Raw genomic sequence first — 13,157 nt, 5'->3', positions numbered from 1 at the left:
ACCACTAAATAATGAAGTCTTTACAGACTTTCAATAGTTACTGCAGCTAACACATCTTCCAGCAGGGAAGTGCTGAATACACACCTTCTGGCTGAATTCAGCTCAGCAAGGCAGATGGTTTTGTCCTCTGCTGCATGTGGGTGAAGGCCAACTACTTAAACAAGTACAGTTCTTACAAGCTGGTACAGGTGTAGGGAGGGCTCTTGGAAATTGCTCTGGATGTTAGCAAAGGCAGCAGCTTTCAGGAGAGCAGCAGTAACAAACAGCTAGGCAGACAACCACTGACAGCTATAGCTGCAGTGGATGAAGGCATGTCTAAGGCATGCAGTCATAGTGTGGCAACTAGTGATTCCACTGGAATTACTTCATTTTGAAAGTTGCATAGGGAACATGAAGCTATTCACTTCATAGTCAAATGTTTTCCATTTCCTTTTCTACTTTCACTTCCACAATTTTAATGTTCCAGTTGAGTAAAAGTATTTATTTAGGAACAACCAAAAGTGGGCATTAAAACAACAAAAGAGTTTATCTTTCTATGGATTTTGTCAGTGGAGTCTGTACTCAGCACAACAGCAGCATTAAATTATCGTATTTCTCAACAGAAACTTTGTATTTCTGCAGAATCAGAGGCTTTGCACACCTGTACAATAGCCAGTAGCATTTCAAATCAATCCCACAAAGATGCCAGTGCACACAAAACACGGGAATGCTTACAAAACAAACATTAGTAAAACCTGAGTTCGTATCAACTGCTGAATCACAAGCCAAAAAGAACTTGGAGAGCTTTACATTCTCCCTTGCCACCTCTGACACATGCTTCAGTGAGAGAGAACAAAGCCACCATCCCCCTTTTCTGGCACCTTGAGATCACAAGTGCCAACTGTCACAGCACTTCTCACAAAACTACTGAAACAATTAGAGAAACAAAATCAATGTACCCCACGAACCCCCAGCTTCCTCCAGCTACAAACCAGCAATAAATCACTGATATTAGCAGAAACATTTTACTAGGAATACAACAGTTTGTATTTTGGTGTGGGATTTCTGGCTGTTCTCTGTTTTTTAAATTAGCATACTAACAAAACAGAAGGAATTTGCAGGTTCATTCATGAATAATTCTGTAGTTTTCCTTGTACAGATTTTAGTTCAATAACAGTCTAATCAGATCTGCAGACATAAGCAAATTTTCCTTTTGTTTCCAAATTAGTGATCTCACCATATTCAAACCTGCCAAAAATTGTGGACCAATCAATAATTCACTGTAAACTCTTCAGCTTGACAGGAACTACTAGTATTCCAACGTTTATCTTCTTTATGGTAAGGTTTACGTTACATCATAGAACACGCTCTTCAGATGTGGACTAGTCTGCACGCATCAGTTGCAGACTCGTTTCTCTCTTCTAAAGAGGACTCCTCTTACAAGTCAGATATTCACACACATGCTGTTAGCAGGAAAGAAGTCTGCTTTGCAAGTAGACACAATTTTCTATTTTCTTCCTTCTCTTTAAAAAAGGATCCCTTATGAGATGGAACCAGAGCTCTCTTAATCTAAGAGTTCATTCCTACAAAATAGAAACAGGAGATCCGGAAGGACTTCAAAGAATCACAGAATGGTAGGGTTGGAAGGGATCTTTAGAGATCACCTCATCCAACCCCTATACCGAAATAGGTCCACCTAGATCAGGTCACACAGGAACGCGTCCAGGTAGGTCTTGAAGACCTCCACAGAAGGAGACTCCATAACCTCTCTGGGCAGCCTGTGCCAGAGCTCCATCACTCTCACAGTGAAATAATTTTTCCTTATGTTTAAATGGAACTTTTTGTGTTCCAGCTTAATCTCATTACCCCTTGTCCTGTCACTAGATAAAATAGGAAAAAGTGATTCCCAACCTCCTGACAGCCACCATTTATATATTTGTAAATATTAATGAGATCTCCTCTCAGGCTCATCTTATCTAAACTGAACAGCTCCAGATCCCACAGCCTTTCCTCATAAAGAAGATGCTCCAGTTCCCTGATCACCTTGGTGGCCCGGTATTGGACTCGCTCCAGAAGTTCTCTGTCTTTCTTGAGCTGAGGAGCCCTGAGCTGGATTCAGGACTCCAGATGAGGCTTCACTAGGGCAGAGAATCTCCTCCGACCTGTTGGCCACACTCATCTTGATGCAACCCAGAACGCCATCGGCCCTCTTGGCCACAAGAGCACATTGCTGGCTCATGTTCAGTTTATATCTAAAATTACTTCAATTATCTAACAAATTCCAACCCAGAACTGCAAATAAATGTGTATATGACTCATCTCACATATTTACGCACAAACTTTTTTTTTCCTGAATTACTTTTAAGAATAACTCTAAAAAAGGTATTCACAATCAACTGAGATATTGATACAGTTGAGGGGAGGTGATGAAAAACAAGCTTCCTACCACATAAGCTCTTTGACATACTGTTTAAAAATATGTAGTTCATTTACTTACCTGTTCACACTTTAGACAAGTCTGAAGTCTTAAATAGTATACATCAATTTACAAAATAGATAATCCCATAACAACAAAAAAACGCCTCAATGTCATAAAACACTGAAGAGAAATCTTAAAAATAAATAAAATACAAAAATAAACTAAACTGTTACCTATAACAACACTGAATTTTAGAACTGAGAAACAAGAAGTATGTATTCATGAGAACTGCAAGTTTTAAGTTAAAAGCAGATGATACTCAGGACTACATAATTTTGTTTGCATATTCTTACCATAAAAACAAAATCAATTATTCTTTTAAGGAAGGTCTACAGAATATGAGAAAAGTATATTAACAAGCTATCAAAACAAACATATTTCCAAATACTACAGTATTTATATAACTCACCAGTGGTATAGTATCGCTTAAGTTCTGTGCGTCTGATGTCTTTCAATTGATTGTATTTTTTCTTTTTCTTTTCTTTGTCTGGAGCAGTTTCCTTTTCTCCAGTAAACTTACAATTGTCTTCAGAGGAACTGATTTGCTCCAAAATAACTTTACTTTCATCATCTTTCTCAGAAGGTGTTTTCGAATCAGGAGATCCAGGGGAATTGGTAGAGACAGTTTCAGTGTTTTGTTTGGCTTGCCTTTTCTTTTTCAAACTAGACAAAATAAAAACCCACAACATTAAGATGTAGCCAGCTTCTTCAGACAAAGTAACTCATTTGCTAATGATTTTTTAAAAGTTAATTTAATATCAGAATTCCTTTCAACTCAGTAAAAAACACATACTTTGGATCAGTAACTTAGTAATTAAGATCACCCTGAAGCATACTCTTCAATCACATTGTCTCAAGGGTATTTTCTCAAGTATAAAACAAAAGGTAATAAAGTTTTTACTGTTGTTTACTGAGGAGGAGGAACAGGGAAAAAAGAAACAAAAACCATCAAAAAGTTGTTTTGTTTTAAACCACTATACATCCAAATGTAGAAACAAGATACTGAATCATGTTTTCAAGATGAAGCTTGGGATAAAATAAAACCTCAGACCACAATGTATTATAATGCAATAGCTAACATGATTTCACAGTCAACTACTCCTGCTTTATAAAGCTACTTGTTTTCATATAAACTTGTTATTTCTTTCCATTTTGTTCAAGGTTATCTCCCAGCAGTCACCCATGCTACTCCACAGCTGTTTTCACACAACCCACACCTGGTACTCCCAAGTGTTACACAGCAGCTCCTTACACAATGCCACTGATGTGACTGTAAACTGCTTGTGTGGGAACATCTTTCAGCTGCTATAGCTCTTCTGAGAGAAATCTTTAAAAGCTGCCTACAAATCTTCCAACTTATCACTATAGCAACAAGCATATTTTCTTTTCAGAAGACTCCTTAAAGTACAACTCAAGTGAAAAAGATGCTTCAGGAATCCTAAAACAGGATTTTCTGCTAAATCACCATCTTCAGCAATGACTTTGCTTAGTGAGAGCAAAAGCTAACTTTATGGGCTCAGAGTCAGTGTCACTGAAATAGTTCTCAAATAAGAATCACTGACACATACTCCATAAAATGTAAAACTAATCTATCTAATGGTCCTTCTCTCCAGTACATTAACTTCTTAGCTACAATGTACCTAAGGGAGAGAGTAGTATATCAATCTTGTTGATAAAATTTTGTTAGGTGTACAGGAAGAATTATGCATAGAAAATACAGTCAATCAATGAGTCATCGTGAATGGGAAAAGGTTACATGATCTCAAAGCAGTAGTTTACGGAAGGGATAACTTAATACAGAAAGTTATTAATACAATGCAGGAATTTTAGAAATTCTTCATTCTGCATTTTATATCTATATGCTGCCAACATATTTTTTTCAGGCTACAACATAAATACAGAGCATTTGAGAATTATAGTAAGACATTTCAGGATACTGATACTTTTCTTTTTTTCATAAAACATTAAAATCAGTTCCCAAGTTTAGAATATCCAGCTTGAGACCTCTGAGATGGGTCAGTTTCTCAGACCATACATAACCAACACTTTCCAATGAAACATTTCAAAAGAATGTTTTACAAAAGCTGTGTTTATCATGTATGTATGTATGTATATATAGTTCTTAAACACTTCCCAAAATACAATAGCAGGAGATTCATATTCTGTAGGTAACTCAGTGAGGATGCTGTGGTCACCCATTCATTCAAACCCACTGATTTGTAAGACCAGTAGCAGCTCATGCTTTGCACAGCAAAAGAGATTTAACGTGTGTGAAACTTTACAGATCAGGTCCTGACTACATATGAAAATGACCTACAGGCATTTGTAAAAGATAAAAATGGATATAACTGTGTAACATTTGAAGTGTTTTGTTTAGACTAATGATAATTTGCATACACAAAGGAAGCTTATTTTTTACTAATAAGCCATAATCTTGATCAAAGGCTGCTGTAGCAACTGAAAAATGTAACAGTCACATTGTATACACAACGTCTGTATTTAACCCTGGTAGAAATATTTGCAAAGCAGCTCTCTGAAATGCCATATCCATTTTAAATATCAATATGGCATCGTTGTACCTTATTCCAGACTTGTAAACCTGACTTTTCACTCTAGTGACTCAATGACCTTTCTGTACATGCACATATCACAGGGTAGTCAAATATCTGCTTCAGTAGGCAAGAACTGGCAAGCACCTGCTGGCAACCTCATTTCTACTCACGTGGCATCAGAAACTTCTGTTCTCAGAATCCCTGTTCATTTGTTTTGATCACAAACTCTGTTATGTGAGGTTTCTGTAGAATAAATGTAGTATCTCAAAACAATTTTAAAAAGTCACTAATGGAAACACAGAATCCTTTTTGGGAGGAGAAAAACAAAGAAAGACAAAAACTCCTCTAGAGGTCAACAGTCCTCATGATGATACCAACAGCTTCCATTAGTACCTTCCTTAAAACGTACTCATTTGAACTAGTTTTCAAAGTTGCCCTAGGCAACTTTATTCTTAAAGAACTAAAACAAAACTGGTCCATTAGTGATAGAATCTGAACTGACTGCAGCTCACTGATGCTTCTTTCCATAGTGTTTACTCCTCTCCAATTCCCACACAGTCAAGCTCACTGAGAGCTCATCACATAAAGGGAGCTCTGCTGCTGTGAATGGGGAGTGACACAGGCACTTTTCAAGTAACAGTGATCAAGAATCTGGGCACGCCATAACTTCTACACTGTCTTTATGGCAAGCATCAGATTTTTCAGACAGTGCCAACTGTACTCCTCTTGCCCACCGCTTCACTTCAAGGCAATGACCATCCAACTCTCAAAGCAGCAACCCTGAAACTAGAAAAAATGTTGGATGAGGACAAAGTATCTGTGGCACTCAACACAGGATGAGTTACTCAGAGTTACTGCAACTCTGCCTAGGCTTATGAACTCTGCTCAGAGGATGCTGCTTTTAGAGGTCTCTTAAAGCTTGGTCAAAATTAACTCAAACCTTCCATTTCACTCACTCTTGAAAAACCTCAACTATAATATCCCAAGGAACCAAACAAGCCTTCAACAGCATTTAGAACTACAACAGCAGCCTCATATTTACTCTGTTTTTTTTGATGTTACGTGCACCTTCTTAATAAAGCAAATGCAAAGTCCTGTACACACACAGGTCGATTCATTATTGACACACACTGGCACGGTTCAGCAGGAATCATAGAATGGTAGGGGTTGGAAGGGACTGTGAACATTGGGCTGTGAAGAGCACAGCTGGAAGGTTTACTGCATCTTAAAACTCCTTCCTGTGGCGGCACCCCTTTCAGCCTCCACTCACTTGTCTCTCAACACTGACCTTTGCATCTCAGCAAGGCAGACTGGGCACTCACACAAGCCTCCTGCCCTTTACCCACTAGATTTCAAACTCATCACCTCCTGAAGAAGCTGGAGGCTGAAGGTCTCATCCGCTCTTCCCTCAGCTCCCAGATATTTCCCACCCTTCACAGAAAAGTGGAAGACAGACTTCAGAACACCATTTGTCAAATTATTTACCTTTTTTTAATACGTTGGAAGACTTTGAATGGTTTTGTTCAGTTTTAAAGAGGATTTCTCTGAACAAAACTATTATTCAGTCTTGTCCTAATAATTATGAGAGCAAAAGGGAGCTGAAAGTCAAACAAATAAATACATAAATGAAACCCCTCGGTTTGACTAGTGTCAGGTTTTGCAATTAAACTACTTTTTCAGACAAAAAAACCCCACATCTTTTCTAATGAATGGATAAGTTGTTACTGCAGAAAATGTTTTTCAGCATCAGAGTCAACAGGTATGTTGTATTTCACTAGGAAAGTTGCTGGGAGAAGGAAGATGAAGAGAGAAAAAGGAAGGGCATGAGAAAGAAACAGCGTCTCTACAAAAACATTCTGGTTTCTGAAGAGTCTTACACATCTGTAATTTCCTTTAGATGCCAGATAATGTTTTTAAAGCTAATTGGTTCTGACAGGCAAAACACTTCTTCTGAATTTATAGAGACACTCTTTTTATACCTCCTCAAAATTGTTTTCTGAGCAACAGCTGATAAGCCATTTCCTAAGTCTGTCGAAATACAGAGTTTCCCAGTAAAAGTGTTCAGTCTGTTACTGTGCACAGCAGATGGCACAGGGACTTTTCCACCGAGTCCCATGAGAATCAGAGGAATTGGTTTTAATGGGTACTATGAGCTGGCTGCAGATATCTTTCAGGTATCTACCCTAAAAAAACAACAGGAAGTAGAAACTTTCTGCAACACAAAGACCATTCTCATACCATTTCATAAAGACTAATTATCAGAAATGGACATAAACTCAAGAGTAGGCAGGTAAAAATAAAAGGTTAGCAGTGCTCAATTTGCCACTGGCTGCTTAATAGCTTGGCCAGTGACTTACAGGAAACATTTCAAGAAATGGCCTACTACATCTTCCAGACTCAAGTCTATCCAACTGACTATGAAAGGCAAATAAATCTGCATTTTTAGAATAAAACGGTCTGAATTTCCCATTACACTAAAATGGCAGGTGGTTACTGTAAAAAGAAAACTGATCAGAGAAAGGGGGGGGTGATGTTATCTGCACAACTATCACTAGAAGACTATAAGCAATCAGAAGTAAAGCTATGCAACTCTGACACTGAGACAATAAAGAACAGAAATATGATAATAATTTTTCTAGAAATTTCATCTGGCTTTAGTGAACACTTGTTCATCAGGGATGCCTAACAAACAATTGAATAGGACCTCATTTGACATATAATCAATCACAAAGAGCACTAGGCCCACATCATAAGATGTTCTAAACTCCTAGAATAATAAGGCATGGTTGTTATGATGTATTAGATTAATAAAAATCATACAGCATGGACAACTCTCATTCTAGAAAAAAAAACAACATATAAAAAAAATGTCCCTCCAAAAATATTTTTTAGAAAGAAGAAGGAAGGGAGAAGAATTCTTCATTTTATCTTGAAGCTGACATAGTTTTCCTTTTGGGAAATTTTCCACAATGTGCATCCTCTAAAATGAAATCTGGCATACAATCAGCCTAACATTCTGCACAGCACAAAGAGATCATGTTCTACCAATGCTGTCTTTTTTAATCCATTTATGCATATATGCAATAAGATTAACAGAACTTATAAAAAAAAAATGAAACCACTTCAAACACCTTGATCTCTTTTGATCCCATCAATTTACTTTGTATACAAAATTATACACATTCCAATTACTTCATTCTGAATGAACCATTTTCATCTAAGTCTAAATCTCTGCAGTAAATATAACATACATTCATTTCTTTGCACCCTATATGCCTTTCTCCACCCATCCAGAACTGCTAAATAAAATTTATTACATAAAAACACCCCTATGTACTGAAATCTTACAGTAAAAATCCTCATTAGGCACCCATTCACCTACTCTATTCCAGCCCCCACAGGTCATCCATCCATCTCCTCTTTAGCCAGCTCGGTGTTAGCACAACTGACCCAGGTTCAGGCTGATGAAGAAGCCATCTCAGGAAAAACAAATCATTACTGCTTGCCAAGCCAAAGGAAGCCACACTGCTTGCCAGACCGTACTGCTTCACTCCCAACTTCCTCAACACAGCTACTTTCACTTCACAACAGAAATGAATACAAAACTGTCCGTCTTCAGTGAAAAATCTTCCTAAAACTAAACATCATTCACCCTGCAAGAGAGTCTGCTCCATGAAACACCAGCCATTTCAGGCTGCTATGCATCACGTTTTCGAAATCTGCAAGTTCATTTACTATCAGAACAAGATTGCCTGTTAGGGTAAAAATAACAGATGGTACATGGTTTTTTTTATTATTAGATTTTTAAACAATTAACTGCAGGGGGGAAAAATAATAATTAAAAAAAAAGAAACTCTGAAACAGTTATCAGGGACAACAACACAGCTGCAGATACTGAAAAGTGTCCATGCTCTGGTCATTCCAAAGAATGCACAGCAACTAGAGACCTCTGATACTAGTAATGCAGGCCAAAGCTGGAAAATTCCACTTTTATTGCAATTCCTGTTACTAATTTACAACAAATGCCAGCATCAGGTTTCACACATGGTCAGTCATCGGCAACGCTCAAGAAAGCAAGCTGGCATGGTCCAAAAGATTAAAGAACTATACTGACAATCAGAGTATGTCATTTTCTTCCTGATACTGCCATTATCTTAAAAAACAAGGCACTCTACTTCTGATTTATCATCTGTAGCATGGCGGGAAGGACTCATAGTAAAGTTATTCTGGAATTTTAAAGGCACTGTATCTCCTGATAGAAAAAAGTTCTTAGATTAAATGAAAATATATTCATTTTCCCCCTAGTCTTCTGATTTATATCAGTATTTTACATATCCCACCTGAGCTCTCTTCTGTTCAGGGGAAGGGGGAACCAATCATAATTTCCAAGGGTAGAACTCCAGAGAGTTTTGAGCTGTCAGAAAATGTTTGTTTTCTTCAATTTAAGAATGCAGAGTTCCCACATAATTTAACAAACTTTCTGTTTTCAAAGGCAAAAATTATCCTTTCTGTTTACTTAGTAAATGAGGTTATGATGTATTCAGTACTCCATTGCCATGACAACAATTTAATAAAATCTTTTCCATAAGGAAAGGATTTTGGAAAGCTGGTTTGTTTGATTTAGATAGCTATTTAATTCCTTCTCTTGCAACATCAGTTACTGCAGGCTCTCAAAGAACAGCTTTAGGCAGAAGGCAAAATGAAGAAATCTCTCCCTTTGGATGACTCCTTAACTTTGCCTAAAGTTCACTGAAAAGGCTTGTTCAGTTAAATCTGCACAGCAGATCTGTCACAAATACCAGACTGACTCTTGCCACACTGCCATCCTGCTTCTCCTTTTCTCTGCTAACAAATGCCAGATACTTTCTCCTACTATGGTGTTGATTAATGACCCCAAACCACTCCTACACATGCAATGAATTCTTCTCAAAGCAGCTCTTCAAGACTCTCTTACTGGCCAGGGGGAACAGCCCTGACCTCCAGCCACTGCTGGGCTCCAGCTGCTCTCTCACACTCAGTGCCTGCTCCTCAAAACACCACTCCCTTAATATAGAAATCATAGAGTAATTTGGGTTGGAAGGGACCTTTAAAGACCATCTAATTTTCTACAGAGAATCAGGCACAGGGTCACCAACATGATCAGGGGACCAAAGCACCTTTCTTAGAAGGAAACGCTGTGGGATCTGAGACTGTTCAGCCTGAAGAAGAGCAAACTGAGGAGGGACCTCATTAGTGCTTACAAGTATTTGAAAGGTGTTTGTAAAGAGGATGGGGCAATACTTTTTTCTGTAGTGTCCAGTGATAGGACTAGGGGTAATAAAAAAAAGCTGAAACACAAAAAGTTCCACTTTAACATAAAGAAAAACTACATCAAGTGTGACAGATAGAATCATCGAACGATAGGGGTTGGAAGGGACCTTTAGAGATCACCTAGTCCAACCCCCCTGCAGAAGCAGGTTCACCTAGATCAGGTCGCATAGGAACATGTCCACTTGGGTCTTGAAGACCTCCAAGGAAGGAGACTCCATAACCCCTCTGGGCAGCCTGTGCCAGGGCTCCCTCACTCTCACAGTGAAATAGTTTTTTCTTATGTTTAAGTGGAAATTTTGTGTTCCAGCTTCATCCCATTACCCCTTGTCCTGTTGCTAGCTACCACAGAAAAAAGGGATGTCCCAACCTCCTGACACCCACCATTTAGATATTTATAAATGTTAATAAGATCACCCCTCAATCTCCTCTTCTCCAGACTGAACAGCCCCAGTTCCTGCAGCCTTTCCTCATATGAAAGATGTTCCATTCCCCTGATCATCTTGGTGGCCCTGTGCTGGACTCTCTCCAGAAGTTCTCTATCCCTCTTGAGCTGAGGAGCCCAGAACTGGACACAGGACTCCAGATTAGGCCTCACCAAGGCAGAGTAGAGAGGGGAGAAGAACCTCCCTCGACCTGCTGGCCACACTCTTCTGGATGCATCCCAGGATGCCATTGGCCTTCTTGGCCACAAGGGCACATTGCTGGCTCATATTTAGCTTATTATCAATCAGGACTCCCAGGTCTCTCTCTGCAGAGCTGCTCTCCAGCAGTTTGATCCCCAGCCTGTACTGATGCATGGGGTTGTTTCTTCCCAGATGCAGGACTCTGCACTTGTCCTTGTTGAACCTCATGAGGTTCCTCTCTGCCCAACTCTCAAGCCGGTTGAAATCCTGCTGAATGGTAGCACAGTCTTCTGGGGAATCAGCCAGTCCTCCCAGTTTGGTGTCATCAGCCAACTTGCTGAGGGTACATTCTGTCCCCTCATCCAGGTCGTTGATGAAGATCTTGAACAAGACTGGCCCCAGAACCGATTCTGTGCCACTGATCACCACCCTTGTCCTATCAGCTGTCTGAAACTCTAAGTAAAAGGAAACTGCAGTTACGTGGCAAAGGAGGGCATGTTACAGGGAAGCTGCACAGAGTCTGCATATGAGAGTCACACCATATTAAAACTACTAAGACTATTTGACAAGGAAAATAAGCAAGTGATAATCATGTTGGCTGAAACACATCTCAATTTCTCCCTGAAACTTTGATAAACTCCCCAACTACTGACTCAAATACTCTTCAAGAAACTGAACCTTGACAAAAAAAAAAAAGGAAGGCCCTTTTAATTTAGTAATTGATTAATATAAAGAAATAAAGAGAAAGCATTGAAAACTACACAAAAGAAGGAAGATGATGACGGGGCACACAAAGAGCTGTGGGGGATGAAGTGTACTGTCATCACTATACTCTCCCTTTCTGAGATCAGGTAAGTGCCAAACCTTCCTGATAACACAGAGCCAGATTCAGTATTGATTAAACTGAGTGAAAACAGTTGGAAGGAAATTTAGCACTCAGTGACTCAAAGGGCAATAAACATTTACGATAAAGCAACAAAACAACAGATGAAAGTCAATGGTCAATTAAAGCAAAATCCACAGGCCCTGTGCCATAGATCAGGCAGCGGTAACGTAGCTGGAACTCACCTCCAGAAAAAAACCTTTAGCGACGTTCAAAACCCACCTGGACGAGTTCCTGTGTGATCTACTCTAGGTAGCCTGCTCTGGCAGGGAGGTTGGACTGGAGGGAGGTTGGATGACCTTTCAAGGTCCCTACCAACCCTTAATATTCTGGGATTCTGTAAAGGTATTACATTATGCCTTATATGAGATGTACCAAGGGCCCCCCATTAAATTCTTTCAATAAATACTTTCAGATAAGGTCAAAAGCAGCTAAAAATAAATAGCTTAAGTATGTCATTGGCAAACCCAGCATGATCAGATACAAAAAGCAATTATGAAAATTCATCATGGTAAGGTCTATAAAGGGCCATGGAAAACAGCCATAGGAATAGAGCTCGTTTTGTGTCTGGGATTTTTTCTTCTTCTCAGCAGCTACCCAATACTGCAAACTGCTAGAAGCCCATACACCTGTGAGAAGACTCATGAAGGAATCCGCATGCATTCACTTTTTCATTCTTATGCATTCCCAACTAGTCCCTGTCAGCACAGTGATAAAGCATGGTGAGCACAGTGGTAATGGGGTAAAAAACACAGAAAACCCCTAAGATTCAGGAGGAATATGGTACTATTCAAGGAAAGAAGACTTTGCTCAAAGACTGTCATGTCACTCAAGTGTTTTAAGCCAGCTTCGTCAGCAAAAGCAGGCATCTGTCTCTCTGTTCATCATTGATCCTGTCCCCAGGAATCATCCCCATTCTTGCACACAAGCATTTGTTGCAGCTCCATAGGGACCAGATCTGAGAAATTATCTACATTAAATATAATCTATCAAAAGGGGCCATATATAAATTAACTTTTCACAATCAGATCACTCTCCCATTAGATCCCACTTGTCTGTGCCACTGTTTCTATGAACAAAAAGGTGAATGCCAAAAAGGGAGACAAGACTGTTCCTTCAAGTAGCAGTGCCAGATCAAAAAGGCACTTTGCCCAGAACAATGGGCTTATCAAGCTACAACCCTGTTTGTTCTCTGTAACATTAGGCTGAGATCAGCAAAAACAAGAAGTCAGAAAGCCAGATCAGACACAGGTCATATCATGTCCAACAGGCCTCTGGACAGGAGCACTGAAATGATTGTGGCAGCTTCTTCCCACTTATCCAGAAAAATG

At 39.2% G+C, this 13,157-nt stretch overlaps 1 protein-coding gene across 5 annotated transcripts in view; it reads right to left on the bottom strand.

Annotated features, from left to right (window-relative positions):
- The window catches only part of NCOA7 (nuclear receptor coactivator 7), a 96,275-nt gene that overhangs the window by 41,528 nt on the left and 41,590 nt on the right, over positions 1 to 13,157 (bottom strand). For all 5 annotated transcript variants that reach the window (XM_061990622.1, XM_061990619.1, XM_061990624.1 and 2 more), the window contains exon 3: positions 2,868 to 3,121. In XM_061990622.1, the coding sequence (XP_061846606.1) occupies positions 2,868 to 3,121 (254 nt within the window). The remainder of the gene's footprint in view (positions 1 to 2,867; positions 3,122 to 13,157) is intronic.

This window comes from Colius striatus, chromosome 2 (assembly GCF_028858725.1).
Source record: "Colius striatus isolate bColStr4 chromosome 2, bColStr4.1.hap1, whole genome shotgun sequence".
In the NCBI taxonomy this organism is placed as follows: domain Eukaryota; kingdom Metazoa; phylum Chordata; class Aves; order Coliiformes; family Coliidae; genus Colius; species Colius striatus.
This window is presented reverse-complemented; position numbering and strand designations above follow the sequence as displayed.